Genomic DNA, 24,051 nt, shown 5'->3' with positions numbered 1-24,051 from the left:
TAATAATTGAATTAATGCGCGCATTAAATCAATTATTGCTCTCATCAAATGAATTAATGCGTGCATCAATTCAATTATTGCTCTCATCAATTGATTTAATGCGCGCATTATATCAATTATTGCTCTCTTCAATTGAATTGTAGCGCGCATCAATTCAATTGTTGATATCATTAATTCATTTGAAGAGATCATTAATTCAATTAAAGCGCGCATCAAATCAGCTGATGAATTAATGCTCTCATCAATTCAATTAATGCGCGCAATAATTCAGAATTGAAGATATCATTAATTATTTGAAGAGATCTTTAATTCAATTGTTGCGTGCATCAAATGAATTGATGATATCTTCAAATAATTGTTGATATCTTCAATTATTTGAGTTTATGTTAATTTGGCGCTCCATAGAGCAGGTTATAGGTAAATCCAGATTTGTGAATTCTAGACCACGAGAGCAGGTTATAGGTAAATCCAGATTTGTGAATTCTAGACCACGAGAGCAGGTTATAGGTAAATCCAGATTTGTGGTTGTCCTCCGTTTGGGTTTTCCCAGTGCGAGTAAAATATTTTGTATGGTTCATAGACTGGTATTGCCACAAAAAGTGATTGCAATTTATGACCGACCGATATTCCGATGCATTTTAAAATGCTCTAGCATTTTCACTGAAGCAAGTGATGAAAAATATTAAGTGGCCACGAGCCTGAAATTGATTGAAACTTGGAAGTATGTACAACTTTACGGATCATTATATATTGAGAACATCAAGGACTTTATATCATAGAGAGCATTTAATTGTTAGAATTCAGGGGGGGGGGGGGGGGGGGCTAAATTTTTGTGAAATTCGCTGGTACATGTTCACTTTCCTATGAATTTTAAACCATAATAAATAAAAATCAGTCTAATTAAAGTTGGGTCCTTTGATCTGCTCACATACATCACAATTACTTGTGTAGCAATGTACGTGGGCGGATCAAAGGATCCAACTTTAATTAGATTGCAATGGCATACATAACTTATATGTTTAAATGTACAAAAACCATTTCAACAAACTCACATACCAACAAAACTGTAAAATGTTGACAATTTACAAATACTGGTTTCCACAAATTGAAATGATTTTGCAGTATGGATTGTAAAAACTAGATTTAAAATGAATGCTGTAGTTTCCTTAGATTGGATTCTTATTGAGACTCCGTAATTAATTAAAATTTCATGCAATATCTTTTGAGAATTGCTACCATGAGTTTTGAAATGCTGGTTAACATGTTCTTCCTTCTTGTCGTAATAAAGTACAACAACACTCTATCTATTAGATAGAATTTAATAACAAAATCTCAGATAAAATCAATAAAAAGTGATCATTCTGACACAACAGAAGGGGAGGAATGATACGAACTGTATTCTATATTATACTGATAAAAAACCCATAAAACAATGTCACAAAGAGCTAATGGCATCAAACATTTGTTAATAACTGAGCAAAGGTCCTGTACATATGGCAAAGAATACGCAGCGTTTGTCAGAATATGATCCAGATTTGGATTACATAACCTATCGCAATACAAATGTCTATTTATAGCCCGAATTCTCTATGCAATTGTTTTCTACTCGCTAGAAACAGAACTCATTGTTGCATATCTATATCTATAAATTGAACTGACGTAAATTTATACTCTGTGGACATACAACAATCTATTGCTGGAAAAAAGAAACTGCAAAGGGAGGTAATGCAGCTTTATGCTGATATTGTGACACGTCACGTATGACACGTACCAATATCGGCCTGGTAACACATCTCAGTACACAAATACAATCGGACATTATTTCGTACGAGTTGTACATTGGAAATTTACAGATGAAGTGAGTAATCACAAAAAAGAGGGCTTTAAATGTCTCACACTGGGAATATAAATGAAAATGGAGAAATAGGAAAAATGATGGATATATGATAGTTCTTGTATGATGTCATGGAATAATTTAATGGGCAATGGTGTATATTACAGATATGACTCAATTAATTATTACAAGAATTAAAATAGCTCTGTAAAAATTGTCATGGGCTTGTCATGATGTTCCAGTGAAGATTATTAATTAATGGCCGAGTTTTACAATGCTGATAGCGTCTTGCATACAAAACCACACACTCTAGTTACATGTACTATACTTTCACAAATGCATATATATTTCATCATCGGAGATGATCTGATGTAATGAAGTCACACAACTAGTTAAACTTTCAAATATGTCAACAAAACAAGAACAATAATTATAAAACGGTGACGTAAATATATAATCTGAATATGGTACATGACCTAAAAAAAAAACCCATGATAAATTAATTATGAGCACTTCAAAACATAAAACACAAAAATTGAAATACATCTAACAAAATGGATGTTTTCTGATGTGAGCTACAATCAATAACAAGACGCACAGACAAGCGAGAGTAAAGAAAACACATTCCATTTACTTTCATGACTCACTTTCAAACTTCAACAACTCCTGCATCAAGGTCATTTATTTAACACAAGTTGACTGTCATCTACGCTTCTTGAAGTTGCAGGAGCTCAGTTCAACACATCTTTGTTCCCTCTCTATAGGGATAACTTATAGCTGTCATTTCAAGAATTGTAACATATTTGTAAAGAAATAAAATTGAAAGTAGAGAATATAACAAAGTCAATCTACTTTCATAAATTAACTTTAAATTTAATTGCATTTCCACTTGGAAAAGCATCGTCATTTATGACACACACTTCAAGTAAACGATCATGACATCATAAAAGGAAACCCCAAAAATGATCAATAACAGCACAAAAATAAACATGATGTGAACAATATTCAAATTAGTAAAAATATCACAGGAATTATGCAGATCTGCAGAAACACACATTTTTGCAGTCTTGAAAATTTTCATGTGCAAAACAAAAAGTCTGTCTCATTCTCTGTGGACAGCCAATCAAATTACAGTTTACAGACCACCAATTGATCTATAGCTAGCATTCTGGAATTTAACCAATCAAAACATTGGAACATCAGCCACATAAATTCTGTTCTCAGACAGCTTTGTCTGTTTCATCATTATCAATGGTGTACGTGATGACTACATTGGACTTTCTGTTGAGTTCACTGGTGTCCGAGAGATGACTGCGTGTGTCCAGTTTATCATTGGTCACTGTCATGGTGTCCATTGATCCACATCGCTTGATCATCATTTGCCTCATATTAGCTCTGTCCTTCTGGACTGACCGACTGGAAAAAAATCATACAAAAAGTTACAGACTGACTGCAAAATGAATCACAGAAAAGTTACGAAGAGCTAAATTAGTGGACAAATGAAATATTGGCTAGTAAAATACTAAAATGAGCATAAAAAATGATGATAAGGAAAAAAGAAAACCAGCCTTATTATTATGGAGAGGTACCCTAATTTGCTCATGAAGTGATGTAATTTATCACAAAGAACTCTTAGTCATTATCGGACTTTTTACTCAACCAAGAATTACGGGTGTTAAAAATACAGCTGTTAAACTTTTCTAAGTCATATACTGTAGACCACGCACACACACATACCAGAACTCAGCTAAACAATGTATGAAATAACATGTGCAAATGTATGAAAGCTGGTGAGTTTTTCAATGATACAGTCAAACCTCATTATCTTGAACTCAATGGAGCCGAGAAAAACTTTCGAGAAATCTGAGGGATCGAGATATTAAGGTTAAGATACAAAAAGAAAATGTACATGGGACTGCATGGAGCTTCCAATTCACCCAATTGACATATCCACAGTATTGGAGATATTGATGTTTGAGATACTGAAGTTCACCTGTACAGATTCATGCATTAATATAATACACCAAATTACATTGATTGGTTCTGAAAAGGTGAAACAAAGATGCAAAACCTAATCTACATTCAACAAGCAATGGTCTATCCAGACTGTAGCTACATTTTTACAGACTTCATATTTGTCGGTACGTACTGTTACAGGACTTTTACTAATGTTTTAGCATATAGAACTTTAAATTCCAAAGCAGTTGTGAGGAAGATTTCTAAGATCAAACCCAATTTTCTCTTGGGAGGTTACCATACCTAATTTTTCCTCCCCAGAAGAGGGATTGTGTTATCTATATAATCACTAAAACAAACAAACTGTGTCGCAGCCCTGGAGATTTGATTTAAACTTTTACACATGAAAGAATAGATTTCATGATACATTTGTAACATGCAATATGATTGGTTCATTTGACTTCATCAATGTTTTTAATATCAAATAAACTAAGTTGAAGTTACATTGCACTATATGATGTCTTATGCATTTGGCTCCCATTTCCATTTTGTTGCTATGGCAATACATTTCTCTTTGTCATAACAAATCAAAATTTTCTTTATAATCATCCATTAAATTACATCAAATTAGTTTTAGAAAATCAAAGTATAAGGAATGAAGTAATTTCTAGTCATTTTATGTGATATAGAGGAAGCTGGGGAGTTTACTCCCTTTATAAACCATTTCACAACTTATAAAGCGTAAATTCTGCAGTAATAAATACAAAATGAGTAGAAGTTACATTCACTCCTTAGCACAATGTAGTAACAAAGGATTTATATTCACATCTGTCACAATGTCCATTCATCAAATGAAATAATACCACCAAACTTTAGAGACTCACAGACTCTCCCTAACACCACAATAAAGTGTCTACAGTCTCAGAGTGGCCAGTCACAGATCAGTTTCCATTACAAAGAGATTTGCTATGAATCTTGGCAAACTCTGCATTGTTGCTTTCAAGTTATCAAATTCTCCAGGAGTCATTAACTTGCACTTAAAGATGAACACAGTACTCTAGCTGTCATGAAAATTACCCACCCCCCTGTTCAGTATCAAACAAGTTTATCATCAATAGTAACTAGAGTCTCCTGCACCTCCCACTTATTACTACCCATCATGAATGGTAGAGTGAAATAATAGTGGTGTACATTACAGTTCATATCAATGCTTTTTTGTAACAGCTGAAGAATTTGTCTGTTACTGTCAACTAAAACTTGAGAAAGAGTGATATGAATTTAACAATCAAGAACGATACCGCAAAAATGTATATCATATATTGCTGAGCTAAAAACTCCACATCGTAATGTACATGCATTAAGCATCCATTAGGAAAAAAAACCAAACAACCCACACAAAACCCCCAACATATGTTTGTTTCCTGTTACCAAGGCAAAAAGTCCAGGTAGGTGAGTCAGTTTATTTCTTTTTTTAAATATTATAATTGGGGGGTGGGGGTGGGGGGTGATTTACACAACTTCAGGAAATGGACCTAAACGAAGAACTAAATAACAAAGAATTGATCATGCATAAAATATAGTCGACAGTGTTAGACCTAAAAATTAAAGAAATCGAACCCAGCACCACAGGTGTAGTATCCTGGCAGTGGTAGAGACTAACTCAGGAAGGTCGCGAGATCGAGCCTTACTCGTGCCATGACCATGTCAAACTAAGACATAAACATAAGCAGTGATTGCTTCTTCTCCAAACGCTTGGCATTAAGAAGTGAGAATCAAGGGTCTTTCAGATATGACCTTAAAAAACAGAGGTCCAGTTTCGTGCTATTGACCACAAATAATCTAAGAAAGTACTTGAGCTACTTACTGATGTGATAACCGAGTTCTCACTGTGATGGCTCCATTCTTTGAATATTAATCACTGCAATTGTCCAGGCTAGATCCCAGGCCACTTAGTTTAATCTATAAGCTAACCTGGATTGGAATAAAAAGAAATTCCAATCTGGAAATCCCCCCCCCTCAAAAATTTGAGTAGAAAAAATCCAGGACGGCAGCTTCAACTCCAGGTAGAGCAGGTAACAAACATATATTTTTGGCCTTATGTAGATAGCATTCTATTCAGAGTACATTGACAATTCTGCTGCTAAAAGGAAGACTCTGAATAAACCAAACGACGATTCCAAAAGTCACAGGACCTCTGCCATATAATGGCCAAATCATGACTTTAAAAGATCCCTACAAAAATGACTAGCCTTCTGTTGTTTGGGCCCATTCAAGATTCTGCAATCCGTAAGGGAAATGACTAGCCCTTTGTACATATGTAGTATGGGTCCATTCAAGATTCTGAGAGTTGTATAGGAAATGACTAGCTCTGTTGTATGGGCCCATTTTAGGTCTTGAAACTAACTTTTTATGTCACGAGTCAAGCCAGACTGAGAGGGTATAATTTTAACCAGTCCGCAGAAAAATTTACCAGTCCAGTTTTCAAGAAATAATTAGATTTGTGTTATTCAAAGAGATCTATATTTAATTTAGTGATTGGGTTCCCAATATCTGCAGAGGAGTTGCCAAATGTAGGTGTGCAATTTCACCTATTCAAATCTAGAACTGTCCTTTTGGGACTAATCCCCCCCCCCCCCTGCGGCATACTATATTATGGATAAATACAGACTTCCTCAGATCAAACCAGAAGTTGTCTAATCAAATGGTCATCTAGTTCTATATATTATTATTTTTCATTGAAAGTGGTCGTTTTAAAAAATAAGGCTCATGGGCCACATAACTCACCTTGCTTCATATTTAAAGATTTTCCCTACATATTCGCATGTAAAACTTTGATCCTTATTGTTGCTCCAACCAACCCCCGGGAGCAAGATTTTTACAAACTTCAATCTGCACTATGTCAGGAAGCCTTCATGTAAATATAAATTTTTCTGGCCCATTAGTTCTTGAGAAGAAGACTTTTAAAGATTTTCCCTATATATTCGCATGTAAAATTTTGATCCCCTATTGTGGTCCCATCCTACCCCTGGGGGTCATGATTTTTACATACTTGAATCTCTACTATGTCAAGAAGCTTTCATGTAAATTTCAGCTTTTCAGGCTCAGTGGTTCTTGAGAAGATTCTTAAATGACCCCACCCTATTTTGTGATTACATGGGTGAAAGGGATTCAAGTTTGTTCCAATGAAGTGCCATTCCCCCTTCAAAGGGGGATATGTATAGAAGAGATTTCCCAGCTCATCCATTCCTTAGTTACAGCCAGATACAGAAGAGAATTTCTCTAGATGAGGTTAAAAGGTGCCCCTTCCAAGAACCCCTTAACCCAAGGATGCTTTTTTGAAATTGGGTCAGTGGCTCTTGAGAACACAATACCGATGTTGGCCATCAGAAAAGCTCATTTGATCTTTCAGTATAGGTGAGCTAAAATGTCACCTTAAAACATTTCATACCTCAAACGTTCATTGTCTTAATTACATGTTGCTTTGACTTCACTATTGATTTTCCTTCTACTTCAGACAGAAAATTAATGAGTTCCATCAGAGCCTGAAAGAATTGTTTTGCCATCAATAACTGCTTAGTATCAATTCTGTGAACTCTGTTTAAATTTTATAGCACATAGGAACAAATAAACTTAATACAGGGGAAAAAACAAAAGTAACAAACTTTAATTATCTCAAAGTCACTTAATCAAAGTATACTAATTTTCTGATATTCCCACTTTAGCACAAGGCAGGTAATACTGAGTTAACAAGGAAATATACGAGTTCTCTTCACGGTGCACTCTTAAGTTCTTCATTTCTCCCAGCGGCTGCATTAATCACGTATCATCTGTATAAAATGAATAATTTAGCAAAAATATCTCTTCTGTTGTCATAAGATGTCAATTTTAACAATATTGTACGTCTCCCAGACTTACTAATCCCTTAGACTGGCAATACCAACACTGACAGCCAGACTCTCTCATTGGGTCTCTAGAGAGGTTTACACAGTTGTCTACACATGCCTAATGCTTTGTATATATGTAGGTTTTAGCAGCCCTGTTCTGGTAGTCATCCAGGGGGCTATTTCTGATAATATATCTCTAGATGAATTATCATTTTCTCCCTTTTATCCACTTGCTGTCCTTGTTCTTGCTTATATATTGCTGGGTTGAATCCAGATGTCAAAATCATGCTTATATAATCTCTTGGTCACACTTCTATCTATGAATAATCTGTCATTGTCAATATAATACCAATAAATGGGTGTATTTTGGAATATATTGAATATGACACAAAGACAGGTGCAAATTAGAATTTACTTAATATCAACTCTCCAGAGATTGGGTGAGAACCTGTCATAAACACAAATCAATCTGACAAATGAAAAGATAAACATGCTGGTGTTGCATAAAAACTGCTTTATATAAACTCAAAATTTACAATCATTCATTTTCTGACAGCATGCAGAATCAAATAATAACAAAAGTATTGCAACTGTTATTAATTTAAAATAACAAAATATTTTGTGATGAGTATCAGCATTATTGAAGTTTGTAATACTGGTCAATGCAAAAATGAACATGCAGGTATACACAAGTGAACCTTGAACTTTGTACAATTAATAATGATAATAATGTTAGTCATATGAGATCCAAGCTAATATTTTTCCGTTGGAGAAATGCATATTGTTCTCAAATCATTTGATCTTGTTTAGAGTAAATGTCGGAAATGAACACATGCTTAAATACATTTTTTCTGGTTTTAAAATACATATCAATTTTCAAAGACGTGTGGAAAACCTTCAATACTTGAAAAAGGATTCTTTCAGACTACTGTAAAAAAAACCCGGATCGAATTTCTGATTTATGAATGGTTCAGACTGGTGTAACTTGGTGACTAGAGTTCTGGGACTTGACTTGTCGAGGAGAACTAGTCTGTAAGGGGTTTTTGCTTTCCTTTGATCTACACTGAACAGTCCGAGAGCTGCGATCATTTCCATGATCGGAGCCCACTGAACTATGGGAATTGCACTTTTGGGAATTTGTGTCATGTGACCAGTCAACTGACTGATCAGGTGTCATATGTGAACTGTGATCACTCTCACTAGGGTCTTTCTCTTGGTCAATTTTTTTCTGTCTCGTCAATCTCTCTCGTCGCCTAGTTGTGTCATTTCGCTTTAATTCATGTCTTTTTTCTAATATTTTGCTTGCCTCACTGTCTTTGGACAGAGAGTTTGGTACAAAAACACAGAAACCTCTGTTGGAGTCTGTGGAGTCATAGTTGTCCGTGGTTGGCAGTAATTGCTGTAGTTCAGCTTGATCACGAGAATTCCCGAGAAGGACATCGGAAACCTCTCCTCCGGGAATGCTGGATCCCTCTGAAGACAGGGAGTGAAGGTCTGGACTGACATTGACAATGTTAGCCTCTTCACGTTGAAGCAAATCACCACTCTCTTTCAGATTTTCATTTGATTTACTCATGGAATTCATTTTTTCAAAGTAATCATCCATGAAGTTTGACATGCTCCCTTCAACTGGAAATCCATTGGAGCTTGGGAAGGCCTGGGTCTCGCTGGAGTCTTGGTATGTTAGAGTTGTCGGTTTTGTGCCTAGCTCAACAATCTCTTCCACAGAACTCTGTGTTGAAGTTTGTGTTGAGCTGTGTTTAGCAGATTTTTCACTACATTTTGCCACCCTCTTTTTGAGTATTTTGAATTTTTTCACAGAGGGCGAGTTAGCACGTGAACAAGCACCTAGTGAGTTAGAGGTGGGTATAGAAATAGCCGAGTCTGATTGACTGCGCTTGACTTGAGACTTTGTCGATTCAGGACTAGAGGTCTCAGTGTCTAACGAGTCACACAAAAAATTGTCAGTATTACCTCGTGGCAACATGATAACTTTTGAGGAGCGATGGCTCTCGGCATCAGAGGCATTGACAGCCATATAGTAACTAGGAGTGTGCACCAGATTGCTGATGTCATTAAACTCTGTCTCCATGGATTCATCCTTCAGGGAATTTTCACGAGTTAACAGTCGAATGTTTTCAAGGGGTAATTTAACTTTAGTCTCGTTAATATTTTCATGCACATGCAGAGCATAAGAGGTATTTTTAGACATGCAAGGGATTGAGCAGGAGAGTGCATCAGCAATATAGTTAGCCAAGCTTTTACGATTCCATGATTGAACATATGGCCGTACATCATCCACGAGGCGAATCTCCGCCCTTCCATTACTGTTAGTAACCATGGTGTCGACGGGAGCGGGAATCTGACTACACACATTACAGCTCTCGTTTCCCTGTCTGGACCCACGAGTGGCAGTGTCCGTGCTCTCTATGTCTATGGATTTTTTCTCTTCCTTCTGATCACCATGAGGCCGTGGACCATTCTTAAAGAAATCGCTGTGCAGAAAAAGAATGAAATGTACAACATGTAGAGAAAAGAGAAAATAAAATATCGACCAAAAATAAAAAGATCAATGAGAGTACCAATCCATAGTATAATCAATATGTTTTAATTAAGTTTCAATTTACAATGACTGATCACATTTAGCTGTACGGCAGATTGACAATGTTTCAGCAACATATTGGTGATATATTTATAATACAACTCTACTTTCACTTCTTGTTTATTCCAAATGCAAGTAACATTTCAATGTTTAATAAATATTAGATGACAATTAAGTATGTAAAACAAGTTTTAAAAGTACAATTTTTAAAAAAAATAACTAAAATTAAACTATGTTATAAAAAAATAAATTTCATTATTCTTTCAAATATTTAAATATCAACTTCTTGATGTGTTTTAATTGGTCCAAAACAAATGCAGTTCACTGAATTGATATCACATTCGGGTGTAGCTGCAGGACTAAAGCCCTCAAGGAAAAAAAGTTCATTATCTGTTTCGTTTTAAAATGGCTTGGTACACTCATCAAAGCAGAAACATCAGCAGAGATGCAAATCACGAACATGTGTTCAATTGATTTGTATTTTTTTCTTCTTCGAATTATGCAAACTAAAAAAAGAGAACCCAACATGACACAGCTGCTGAAGTAAGCAAGCAATAAAACATCACATTGACAACAATGTTACCTCATGTGATACAGTGCTAGGGCCACAAACACAATAAACAGCGTCCCAGCTGCCACCACCGCGTACATCCAGTAATTCGCTGCTGTAACACAAAATCAGATAGTCCCTGCGGTATATTGGCAAAGTATATCATAATCAATTACATTCAATTTGAAATGGAAAAAATATGGACTTTGAACGAAAACAAAATGTGAAATCTATGATACAATGTGGATTTTTAATAAATACACAAAACTTGTACTATGCATTTAGAGAGACGATTTTAGAGCTCTATCAAAGTTCAATCATATTCTTTAGTTTTTAAGAACAATGAGTCTTGGTTTGTGTTTAGTTAGTAGTAGGTTAAGTATTAGTTTACAGTTGGTAGTGGGTTGGGTACTAGTTTACAGTTGGTAGTGGGTTGGATACTAGTTTACAGTTGATAGTGGGTTGGATACTAGTTTACAGTTGGTAGTGGGTTGGATACTAGTTTACAGTTGGTAGTGGGTTGGATACTAGTTTACAGTTGATAGTGGGTTGGATACTAGTTTACAGTTGGTAGTGGGTTGGGTACTAGTTTACAGTTGGTAGTGGATTAGGTACTAGTTTACAGTTGGTAGTGGGTTGGATACTAGTTTACAGTTGGTAGTGGGTTGGGTACTAGTTTACAGTTGGTAGTGGGTTGGGTACTAGTTTACAGTTGGTAGTAGGTTGGGTACTAGTTTACAGTTGGTAGTAGGTTGGGTACTAGTTTACAGTTGGTAGTGGGTTAGGTACTAGTTTACAGTTGGTAGTGGGTTGGATACTAGTTTACAGTTGGTAGTAGGTTGGGTACTAGTTTACAGTTGGTAGTGGGTTGGGTACTAGTTTACAGTTGGTAGTGGGTTGGATACTAGTTTATAGTTGGTAGTGGGTTGGATACTAGTTTACAGTTGGTAGTGGGTTGAGTACTAGTTTACAGTTGGTATTGGGTTGGGTACTAGTTTAAAGTTGGTAGTGGGTTGGGTACTACTTTACAGTTGGTAGTGGGTTGGGTACTAGTTTACAGTTGGTAGTGGGTTGGGTACTAGTTTACAGTTGGTAGTGGGTTGGGTACTAGTTTACAGTTGGTAGTGGGTTGGATACTAGTTTATAGTTGGTAGTGGGTTGGATACTAGTTTACAGTTGGTAGTGGGTTGAGTACTAGTTTACAGTTGGTATTGGGTTGGGTACTAGTTTAAAGTTGGTAGTGGGTTGGGTACTACTTTACAGTTGGTAGTGGGTTGGGTACTAGTTTACAGTTGATAGTGGGTTGGGTACTAGTTTACAGTTGGTAGTGGGTTAGATACTAGTTTACAGTTGATAGTGGGTTGGGTACTAGTTTACAGTTGATAGTGGGTTGGGTACTAGTTTACAGTTGGTAGTGGGTTGGGTACTAGTTTACCTAATTCCTCCTCCGTCCCTGTTTTCTGTGCCCCGATACTAAGCGTGTCATTCTGTTTGATACAAGCCACCACCAGGCCTTGGGCATTAGTCACCACGGAGAAATCTGCCTCACATCCGCAGCTGTTGGTGTCGTTACAGATCATGTGTTCCCCGTCACATGGGGGGTCACAGGACAAATCTGTAGGGGGCCGGGCAGATTCCTGACAGGCCTCTGGAAAAAGGAGATCCATAGTTTTTAAGTTAAATGCTGTTGAAAATTCCTTGCAAAAATTCCTCATTAAAGTAAAAAAATAACATCTAGACGAGTCTTGAAAAAGGGATGTGAATGAAGCCAAAAATAAATTTGCATATGACAAAACACACAGTACATGTACAAATAAACAACAAACAGTAGCTACTAAAGATAATTTGAGCATCACATTCATCTACTTCCCCCTGCAGCCAAACTAAGGCCACTAAATTCAGAATTGCTTTTTCAGGATAAAAGTATATGAGAAATATTCTTGTCTAAATCTTACAAATTCAGTAAACACGGCATGCAGTTGAATTAATCATACCAGCCTTCCTTTTCCCTTCATAAATTTCTTGCTTTTGGTTAAGAAGATAAATTCAGAACAGTGCTTACCCATTCCGCTGTATTAATCCACAAAACTATTTAGCAACAGAAGTTAAGTTCTCCATGAGACAGAAAAAGGAAAACTAATTTCACGAAAGATGAACAACCATCACACACCAGATCTAAGTCAGACTGATGTGGCTTCATTCATTTCCGATCCTAGCGTTAAATTGCAACCTGACAGAATCCTTAATGAAAATTAACATTAAATTCCTTGGTACAGAGGAGACACAAAAGTTGACCTTCTTCACAGATCAATGAAAACAAGCCATTAACAATATTGGTTCCTTCTAGTTTCAAATGAGACACCAACTGCAGAGAAAACCCATATGCTATGCAGTGTAAAAACAGAACTGTAATTAAACTATGACAGATCTTCTAGTCTGCTAAAATGTGATAATGTGGAGTTGCACATCTGTTTTGTTGTCAAATCAAAAGAAATCCTATGGGCAACTGATACAGGCCTTCAATATCTAGCTTAAACATCTGTAGCTTACATACTGTAGCATTCACTGGTAACCTGTCTCATGATCACCTCAATAAAAATCTTTATAAAAACAGCGGTTGTATTTTATTATAAGCTTTAAAAAATCAATTAGAAATATTAAACAGATATATGTATGAATTTTTATATAAAATAAAATAATAAGTTTGTTCTAATTTTGACACCTGACTGAGTCACTTTGCTCATACAGAGGTGAGGCTAATTAATTAACAGTGGCAGTTTTCGTCACAAACTTACGAGGCATTACTGGCATATATAGATGAAAACTTCAGATTTGACACCCAAAATGGCTGAGTATTTTGGCTAATACTTGACTTTCACATGTGGGCCCCCCTTTTCAAAAATCCTGGATTTGCCACTGATTAACACCACACCAATACCACCAATAGATAACCACAAGTTTGTACACAGTATGTCTCAGGATGCATTGTGACAAACTGATTATTTCACTGCTATTGGAAAACCTCTTAAATATTTCTGCAGGCAATCAGTGGATCCATAATGTGAGCCTATGGAGTCATCTTTAATACAGATGCTTGAGATTTATTTTGCTAAATTGTAAAGATTTTTTACCTTATACATAAATATCCCAATATGTAAGATTTTAGCTCCCTTTTGTGGCCCCACAGGTTATGGATTGAACTAACTTGAATTTGTACAACATGAGCTTTCACAATAAGGCCATCATTAAAAATAGTTTTGTTTGATGTACTCCGACCCACATTTTTCAAGGTGGGTAGGTAGGTAGGTATTTTTTTTGTTTTTGTTTTTTGCAGTATCGAAAAAATTGATTATTGTCATAAAAACGCAGACTTAGAAATTTATTGATGTTTTCATTAAACATTGGACAAGACAGATTTAATAATTATTGCTATAAAACATTCATCAAAAAAGTTTCTTAGAGAATATAAACCTTTGAAATGAAACAATGTCTATTTCCCTGGAAACCAAATTAAAAAAAAATTAAAAGTACTGAAAAAAATGATTGGGTAGAGGCGATTTTCACGGGTCGGTCGGAGTACATCAAACAAATCAATTTTTATTTTTGACCTAATCTGTAGTCTTGTTACTACAGATCTTCAAACCCTATTGTGGCTATACATCCTCACCTTTGGAGCCACCCTTTGATAAAACTTGAATCTGCATTATATTGAGAGAACTTCTACATCAATTAAACATTTTCTGTAATGTTCTGTAAAGTATTTATCTAGACCCCCCTCCCTCCCTCTACTGATTTCACAAAATTAGATCGTTGATTTCTTGATGTTTACTATTGCAGACAAATCTCAAAATATTTCCAGATAAACCTTTGATCTCCCATTGTGGACCTTTACTTAAATCTACATCACATGGGGATGCTTCTAAATACTCTAAGTTTACATTTTCTGGAATGAAAGGTTCTTGAGAAGATTTTTTGAATGCTTTCAAACTATTTCCTGATTACCTCCCTTTAGAAGGGAATATGACCCTTCATTTGAACAAACCTGAATATCACCATTACCAAAGCATGCTTTGTGCCAATTTTAGCTGAAATTGGCCTTGTAGATCTTAAAAAGTTTGCAATTGGCCTTGTAGATCTTGAAAAGTTTGTGCCAGATGCACAGACGCTAGACAAAAGTTCAGAAAAGCTTTCTTGAACGTCTGGTTCTGCTGAGCTATCTAAGGAAGCCTTTAATATTGGCATCTCATCTGTAATGACTGTGTATCATGAAAGTCAATTAGAATCCAATAGGAAAACAAGATACTTTCCACCACCATCAAACGACCAGTTAATTTCGTCTTACTACTCATAATAAGCAGAAAGGGGAAATCAAACACGGGGATCAGTGATGACAAAAACAAATCACGACGAAGGCAAGACTAGACATGTGCTGCTTAATCTATTTCAATATGATGAACAAAATAATGTGCTTTCATCACTGAAATTTAAATGTGAAATGTAATTATGCACTGAAGAGCATTATAGATATACTTCAGGATGGATGGGAAAAGGTGTTTTATAGTGTGTGTGTGTGTGTTTGTGCGTGTCTGTGTGTGTGTGCATGTATATGAGGTCAAATAAATAAGGATATATAAAGCACTAAAAGTGACCCACGACACAAACAATATGGAATTGTCAAATTTTTGGAACGACCTGTCCATTCTTCAGGACGACAGAATTTTGTGTTTATAGTCCATAGCTAAGATTTAATCAAGTATGAGTGTTTGTACATGTAGTATATAGAGTCTACAGCTAAGATTTGATAAGTACAAATTCAAAGTGTTTATAGTATACAGAGTCTACAGCTAAGATTTGATAAGTACAAAGTCTGAGTTTGATGTTGAACACTCAGTATTCTGTGTGTGGTATATTGACCCTAGTGTTCTCTGAAGCTCCTCCCGATCTGGTGTCACAGATCCATCAATACAACAATGAAATTTGTCTGTGCTTTCTGTGGTGGTAACAAGATTATCCATAATAAATTATCACAATTACCAAGCACAAAGAACAGTAACACATAAATCTTTCATACTACCCTGCAACACCTTTTTAAGGCAGTCATCAAGTATTGAATTTATAAATTTTTCTTCTAGAATACTTCTTCGTAAGAAATTGACACTAAAACAAATGGCATTTGATTGTGATGATGGATGACAAGGTTGAAATCAAAGAATTCTCTTCTGGACAAAATCAATCCTAACAATTTTATTATCACATCCTCAATCCATCCAGAAAAGTCCAATAATCAAGATCATACATGTACTAACAGTCATTAGAAGTGATTTTTAACAAACAAAAACGAAGGGAAAAAAAAGGTTAACTATATATTCCCTGAGCCTCAGATGTCCCCTGAAGTCCAATCAAGAGAATCTAAAGGACGGTGTTATGAACAGAGAGCAATTTAGCACAGATAAAAACAACACAAAGCTAACAAGGTGTTTCATCCACATCCCCTGTAGACTTCATGATACTGCTAGGAGAAAACTCATAGTAAGGCAATCATGTACGAAATATTTACCTACTGGGACTTAGGATTTCACTAGGTGTGTTATGCTTTTTTATTAGTAATTTCCATTGAATTGATGACCATGTTCTGCATTAAACTAAATCATTTAAGAGTGGCATGCACTTATTCAATCTTTCCACTGAATGACCTGGAGGAAATTACCAATGTCACCAAACAGAATATCACACAGTGATTCAATAAAACATGTTGCCTCTTTACAGTCACCATGTTGCATGTCATTCTATTCCTGCCTCATACTCTTCATCATCTCGCCATATTCCGGCCTTATCATTTGTGTCTGATACTCTTTATTAACTTGTCGTATACAGAAATATTTTGTTCCATCTCCGTCTTTTTTATGTCCAATACTTTATATCCCCTTGTGGTATACAGAGATATTTTGTTCTATCCCTGTCTTATTTGTGTCCGATACTTTATATCATCTTGTGGTATACCGAGATATTTTGTTCTATCCCTGTTTTTATTTGTGTCCGATACTCTATATCACCTTGTGGTATACCAAGATATTTTGTTCAAATTTCAAATTTGACAGACTTTGGGAAAACTGGAAAATTATTTTTGATCTGTAACCTAGAATAAGAAGTATTCAACCAATAATGCTGAATTAGTAGTGTGAAAGAGTGTGAGATGGTGTGAGAATGTATAAAATGATTAATATGTATCTTCATTACTATTTCTGATGATTATGTGAATATGGAAAAAAAATAAATTATAAAAAAAATTTTGTTCTATTCCTGTCTTATTTGTGTCCGATATTTTTTATTATCTTATATACCAACATATTTATGCTTCATCTACATTTGCAGCCATTTACCCATGTTTGTTTAAAATGAAGTTAATATAAAAAAGACTGAGAAGGCATAAAATGGAGAATTTATCGCAGAATGAAATACGTGTAGTACAGCCACATATCAGGTGAAGCTTCCTCACATTTTCCCTTACCTTGGTTTACTTGAACTCCACCCGTTGTCTGACAAGAAATCTCACGTCTACTGGCTATCCAAGGAGAAGCAACCCATACAAAGTCAGTACAATCCATTGCAGGACAGGCTTTTGATTCCCAAAGCTTCTCATCACAGGGACGGATGCCCTGCGAGATAATGGCGCGGGATCGACTGGTTCGTCCTTGGGTGGTTCCTATAAATACCCCAAAAGAATTCTATTATTACTGGTTCCTATAAATACCCAAAAGAATTTACTATTATTACTAAGGAATAAATGACAATTTTGAAATGATATATATTGTCAGGAAGTGTTGAAATAACAAAATTCTTTTTCTTCATTACATATGATGTCAAATGAGTCTCCTTTTAAATACCGATATCAAAGTTGGCACAATTGATGAAGCACTTGCTCCACTCGGACCACTCAGTCAATATACACTCCCAAGGACAAAGAACTTTGCATTTCTGTTCAGTCTGTTAAAAGAAATAAAGTGTTTCATAGAAAATAAATTTCTTAACAATTACTATTTAGTCTGTCGAAAGAAGAGTGTTCAAAATAAATTTCTTATCAATTACAAAAAAGGGAGTACTAAACAAATACATATTTTTTATTTTCTATTAAACACAAAAATTTGAAACTTTACATACAATATACATAAAGCAAAAGCAATAAAAACTAATAAAAAAAATCATAGGTTTCTATTCTTTTATAAACAAGTCAACCACTGGTACCAGCATACACAATTGTACAGAAAAGAGAAAGCATGGAATTTACTGACGACAAAGTAATCCCTACCTTTAGGACGAGAATATCAAGGTCAGGAGGGCACCTCTCTGGGTCAGCAGGGAGTCCATCATCTCCCAAACAGGAAACATTTCTAGTTTGTATACCAACTCCACACATACTCTTCTACAAAAAAAAAAATTAATTAAAGAAAATGAGTTTAACCAGGATGATGCATAATATATTTTCCTAGTGATGTCTGAGTACCCTATTGTAGTGATGTCTGAGTACCCTATTGTAGTGATGTCTATGAGTACCCTATTGTAGTGATGTTTCTGAGTACCCTATTGTAGTGATGTCTATGAGTACCCTATTGTAGTGATGTCTGAGTACCCTATTGTAGTGATGTCTGAGTACCCTATTGTAGTGATGTCTATGAGTACCCTATTGTAGTGATGTCTGAGTACCCTATTGTAGTGATGTCTGAGTACCCTATTGTAGTGATGTCTATGAGTACCCTATTGTAGTGATGTCTATGAGTACCCTATTGTAGTGATGTTTCTGAGTACCCTATTGTAGTGATGTCTATGAGTACCCTATTGTAGTGATGTCTGAGTACCCTATTGTAATGATGTCTGAGTACCCTATTGTAGTGATGTCTGAGTACCCTATTGTAGTGATGTCTATGAGTACCCTATTGTAGTGATGTCTCTGAGTACCCTATTGTAGTGATGTCTATGAGTACCCTATTGTAGTGATGTCTATGAGTACCCTATTGTAGTGATGTCTATGAGTACCCTATTGTAGTGATGTTTCTGAGTACCCTATTGTAGTGATGTCTATGAGTACCCTATTGTAGTGATGTCTATGAGTACCCTATTGTAGTGATGTTTCTGAGTACCCTATTGTAGTGATGTTTCTGAGTACCCTATTGTAGTGATGTCTGAGTACCCTATTGTAGTGATGTCTATGAGTACCCTATTGTAGTGATGTTTCTGAGTACCCTATTGTAGTGATGTCTATGAGTACCCTATTGTAGTGATGTCTATGAGTACCCTATTGTAGTGATGTCTATGAGTACCCTATTGTAGTGATGTCTATGAGTACCCTATTGTAGTGATGTCTGAGTACCCTATTGTAGTGATGTCTATGAGTACCCTATTGTAGTGATGTCTATGAGTACCCTATTGTAGTGATGTCTGAGTACCCTATTGTAGTGATGTTTCTGAGTACCCTATTGTAGTGATGTCTATGAGTACCCTATTGTAGTGATGTCTATGAGTACCCTATTGTAGTGATGTCTATGAGTACCCTATTGTAGTGATGTCTGAGTACCCTATTGTAGTGATGTCTGAGTACCCTATTGTAGTGATGTCTATGAGTACCCTATTGTAGTGATGTCTATGAGTACCCTATTGTAGTGATGTCTATGAGTACCCTATTGTAGTGATGTCTATGAGTACCCTATTGTAGTGATGTCTATGAGTACCCTATTGTAGTGATGTCTATGAGTACCCTATTGTAGTGATGTCTGAGTACCCTATTGTAGTGATGTCTATGAGTACCCTATTGTAGTGATGTCTGAGTACCCTATTGTAGTGATGTCTGAGTACCCTATGGACATCACTACATCATACCCTATTGCAGTTTCCTTTTCTAGTTTATGTATATCTAATAACTGACGTTCTTAAGATTATCATAGTATATTTACACTTAACAATCTCAAGCTATAAGATATTCAAACATTCCTTGGTTTTCAATAAAATTATCAGCTATTTCAGTTAGATAGAGATCCTACAGGTCTTCACACTAGCTCTGTGGTCTAACCTGTGGCATGCAGGGGGACCAGTCCGAGACGTTCCAGTGATAACAGCCCTTGGGGTAGCATGGTTTTGTCTGGACCAGATCGGACGGACATTTCCGACCATTTCCAGTGTACTGTTCGACCACCGCTCGCTCCCGTGTACTCCTTCCTACAAAGTCAACCTGATGTCAGAGTGGGTACTGAACTACAAATTATTGTTTTATATTCATCAGCTAAATCCAGGACAATTTACACATTTCCTATCAATCTCTACAAACCCCAGTAATTTACCCTACAATCTCATTACTGAATGACTCTGTATACAGAATTGATTACCTATTCCACAAGTCTGACTGCATGAAGACCACTGGGACCACTCTGACACCAAACAATCCACATCACAAGGGACCTCGCATCGCTTCATCCTCTCACTCTGGTCTGGGGGACCAATTATCTAGAAAAAATTATCACCATATCCACTTCATGTGTAAAATATTGATTCATGGTTACACTCAACTTCTACAACGAAACCATTAAAATCTGATGTTCATAAAAGTTGAAAATCATATCTTATTCATGGATGAAACTTTTAAAATCTAAAACAATTACAGAAATAATCATGAACTTTACTATCAAACTTTTATTAACTTCATAATGTATTTACCTTAGTACAAATGCGGTCGTCTACGTCGACCTCGTTATGTGTCCTACAGACGGGGAACCTTTCCTGCAGCCCCACCCCACACTCCTCCTGGCCATTGTTGATGAGACAGGAGGTCCAGGCCATCCACTCCCAGTGGTAGTCCACACAGTTCATGTCCTTCATACAGTCCTTGTAATCTTCCGTCTCTCCACACCGCGGATTGTACATGCTGGCATGACGCATGATCTTACGGGATCGGGTCTGCTTGGATATGCCATTCAAACAGGGCTGACCAAAAAAAAAAAACCACATTCCAAAAATTAATTGTGGATTCAAAAATTAATTGTGGTTCTTTATGTATGGGAAAAAATAATTCATCTAGATTATATGTGCAAAAAGAAATTCTTAAAATAGAATAATGATAAAGCAGTTTTTGAAATAGAACAAGCCCGTGCTTCATGTCAATTTACTGCAAGCAACAGAAGTACAGTATAAACAAACATGTACATATCAGGTCGTCTTCGTAAGTCATCAATGCACTAGATCACAGAGAACGATTTATTCTCTTACCCTGGGGCACTCTGTCCATTCTGTCCAGTCCGACATCACACACTCCCCAACACAAGCCATCCTGCATGTCTGCTCGCTGTGAGGTTTCACTTGACCGGCACAGTTGTCCTCGCCGGTGATTCCCGTCGTGTCTCCGTTGACGTTGATTGTTACGCATTGCACCATTCTCTTCTGTGTCCCGTCTCCACAGGAGTGACTACTGCTGTCACACATGCTCCATTCGTACGCCCTCCACACGTACTGTGAACACTCGGGATGACAGAGTCGTGTCTGACTTTCTGTCTGTGTGCTATCCAGGCTCGGACACTGTCGCCCTCCTGCCGAGTTTAACTGCTCGATATAGCGTGATCTCTTTTGAATGCCTGGTCGACATTTAGATGGGCATTTTGACCACTCACTCCACTCTGCCATTTCACAATCATTAGGACATGGTATGTTACAATGTGTTACTTCCAAACTCACTGAAAATAATGCATCATGATATCATAATTCTTCTACCTAAAGTTGTAAGGAATAAATGTTATCTCAAGCTTCCATATCTCTCATCATAAAAACAACCTACACATTTATTCCTCATACCTATATTATGAAATTCAAATTGTTTCTTCTTATAAATATATAGGTGTTTATGTCGGAATGAAAGGTAAAAGTTTGCACTGAGAAATAAATATACTGAAACAACACGAGTTCATAATTGACCAAAAACACTGGTAAATATAAATAAATACTGTTACTATATAAAATCTGTTGGACATTACACATAGAGTGCGTTCGAGACCACCTTTCCTGTTGTTTTTGAGCTCCATTCTTAGAGTCGCAAATGATGAGAATGTGTGCATGAACGTGTTCTTTGACCACACTACCCACAGAAGTGGTGCGAGTTCTTGCACCTCCAACCCGTTCTCGTGATGTGTACTCTGCGTTCAACAGGAATTTGTACTCATGCGAAGAACAACGGTCTCAAACGCACTCTGTGTATCGAGAATTATTTGATAAAGAAATCCACAGATCATTCTTCACAGGGGACAACAAGAGTGTGTTTGGGTTGATCTTTACCAGCTTCGGTACATCTCCTGAGATTGGTTGCTGCAGAACTGGACTGGCAGGCAACATAGCGGATTTTCTGGCCCCACCCACAGACTATTCCCTCATCTTTAGATGGTTCTCTGTTGTCTCTTTTCCTGCACATTCAAATATACATATATATAATTCCAATGTTATTTATTACAATTGTTTTGATTGGACAAAAATTAAGCTAAAAGAAAATTTACACTTCAATAAATCCAAAAACGTGATGTATTTATATGCACCTGAAAAGAAATAACATATGTAAACTCTGGACATTTTACTCACAAACTTAACATAAAAGTGCTTTGCACTTTTATTCAATTTGTGAGCAAAATGTCCAGAGTTTACACATCGATAAATTCTTAAAAAAAGAATGCTTATTCCTATAGTAAATATCATCAATGCCTAACTGTGAAACATCATTTATACCTGTGAATATTTTATTTTATTTTAATGCTTTATTTATTTAATGAGGATTGTTAACAGAGGTAGGAATATGTTCTCCTCAACTGTGAATATCATTTATACTAAACTGAAATAAACAATTGATCTAAAATCAGAATTACATTGGACTTAAGGAGGTATGCTACACCAGAGAAATTTGATGTAGATCAAAAGTGGAGGATATGTACAACAATATTTTGAAGTTGAAAATTTTCAAATTTACTTTTATTTTTGTCAAAAAATACATTTTTAGTAGGTAATCTGAAAAAAATTTTAAACCCCTTACTGGACTCGAACCTTCGACCCACAGTTCTACAGTCGGTATTCTAACTTACTGAGCTACTCGGCTAGGTATTTAAATGGAAAAGGAAAAGTCAAATATTGATGATATCGATTTTTTCATCCATGATTTTAAAGGAAGTCAGCCATTATGACGATGTAGAGTACTACCTTAAAATCATGCTTATCTCTTGTAAACCTATAATTATAAAAAAAACAATATATGATAACGAGTCTTTCTGTAAAATTCAAAATCTGAAAGCTTTAAAGGAAGATGGAATCTTCTTTTATTTCATAAGAGGGATCATGTCCAATACAGTTTCACATTATTTTCTCTGATATACAGTTATTTGTCTCTGATATTTACAGTTATTTGTCTCTGATATTTACAGTTATTTGTCTCTGGTATTTACAGTCATTTGTCTCTGATATTTACAGAGATTTGTCTCTGATATTTACAGACATTTGTCTCTGATATTGACAGTCATCTGTCTCTGATATTTACTGTCATTTGTCTCTGATATTGGCAGTTATTTGTCTGATATTGACAGTTATTTGTCTGATATTGACAGTTATTTGTCTCTGATATTGACAGTTATTTGTCTGATATTTACTGTCATTTGTCTCTGATATTGGCAGTTATTTGTCTGATATTGACAGTTATTTGTCATTGATATTTACAGTCATTTGTCTCTGATATCTACAGTAATTTGTCACTGATATTTAGTTATTTGTCTCTGATATTTATAGTTATTTATCCTTGATATTTACAGTCATTTGTCACTGATATTTACAGTAATTTGTCACTGATATCTACAGTAATTTGTCACTGATATTTACAGTCATTTGTCACTGATATTTACAGTCATTTGTCTCCCATATTTACAGTCATATATCTCCAATATTTACAGTCATTTGTCTACGATATTTACAGTCATTTGGAGTACATAGCATCTGAAATAATGAAATTTATCCATTTTAATCAAATTTTGTTGAAATGTTCATTTTTGTGAATGCTTTTCTTTTAGAAAACTTAGAGCAAAGTTTTGGACACACAAATATTTTCTATCATACATTTATACTGGAAAAATAAATCTAGAGTGTGAATATATAGTTTGTCCAAGCCTACGTTTGATATCTTCTTTTAAAAAAATTGTGTGAAAAATAGTTATTTTATTATGAA

At 35.7% G+C, this 24,051-nt stretch overlaps 1 protein-coding gene across 8 annotated transcripts in view; it reads right to left on the bottom strand.

Annotated features, from left to right (window-relative positions):
* Positions 1-8,171: 8,171 nt before the first annotated feature.
* Positions 8,172-24,051, bottom strand: part of LOC125683364 (thrombospondin type-1 domain-containing protein 7A-like) — a 98,891-nt gene continuing 83,011 nt past the window's right edge. For all 8 annotated transcript variants that reach the window (XM_048924443.2, XM_056142388.1, XM_048924437.2 and 5 more), the window contains 11 exons: positions 22,134-22,258; positions 21,078-21,538; positions 20,529-20,795; positions 20,201-20,318; positions 19,888-20,033; positions 18,133-18,246; positions 17,711-17,810; positions 17,335-17,529; positions 12,262-12,474; positions 10,860-10,941; positions 8,172-10,169 (listed from right to left, as the gene is read on the bottom strand). In XM_048924443.2, the coding sequence (XP_048780400.2) occupies positions 8,645-10,169; positions 10,860-10,941; positions 12,262-12,474; positions 17,335-17,529; positions 17,711-17,810; positions 18,133-18,246; positions 19,888-20,033; positions 20,201-20,318; positions 20,529-20,795; positions 21,078-21,538; positions 22,134-22,258 (3,346 nt within the window). In that variant the 3' untranslated portion in view covers positions 8,172-8,644. The remainder of the gene's footprint in view (positions 10,170-10,859; positions 10,942-12,261; positions 12,475-17,334; positions 17,530-17,710; positions 17,811-18,132; positions 18,247-19,887; positions 20,034-20,200; positions 20,319-20,528; positions 20,796-21,077; positions 21,539-22,133; positions 22,259-24,051) is intronic.

This window comes from Ostrea edulis, chromosome 6 (genome assembly GCF_947568905.1).
Source record: "Ostrea edulis chromosome 6, xbOstEdul1.1, whole genome shotgun sequence".
In the NCBI taxonomy this organism is placed as follows: Eukaryota; Metazoa; Mollusca; class Bivalvia; order Ostreida; family Ostreidae; genus Ostrea; species Ostrea edulis.
Note: the sequence above shows the minus strand (reverse complement) of the source record. Positions and strands in the feature narration are given on the sequence as shown.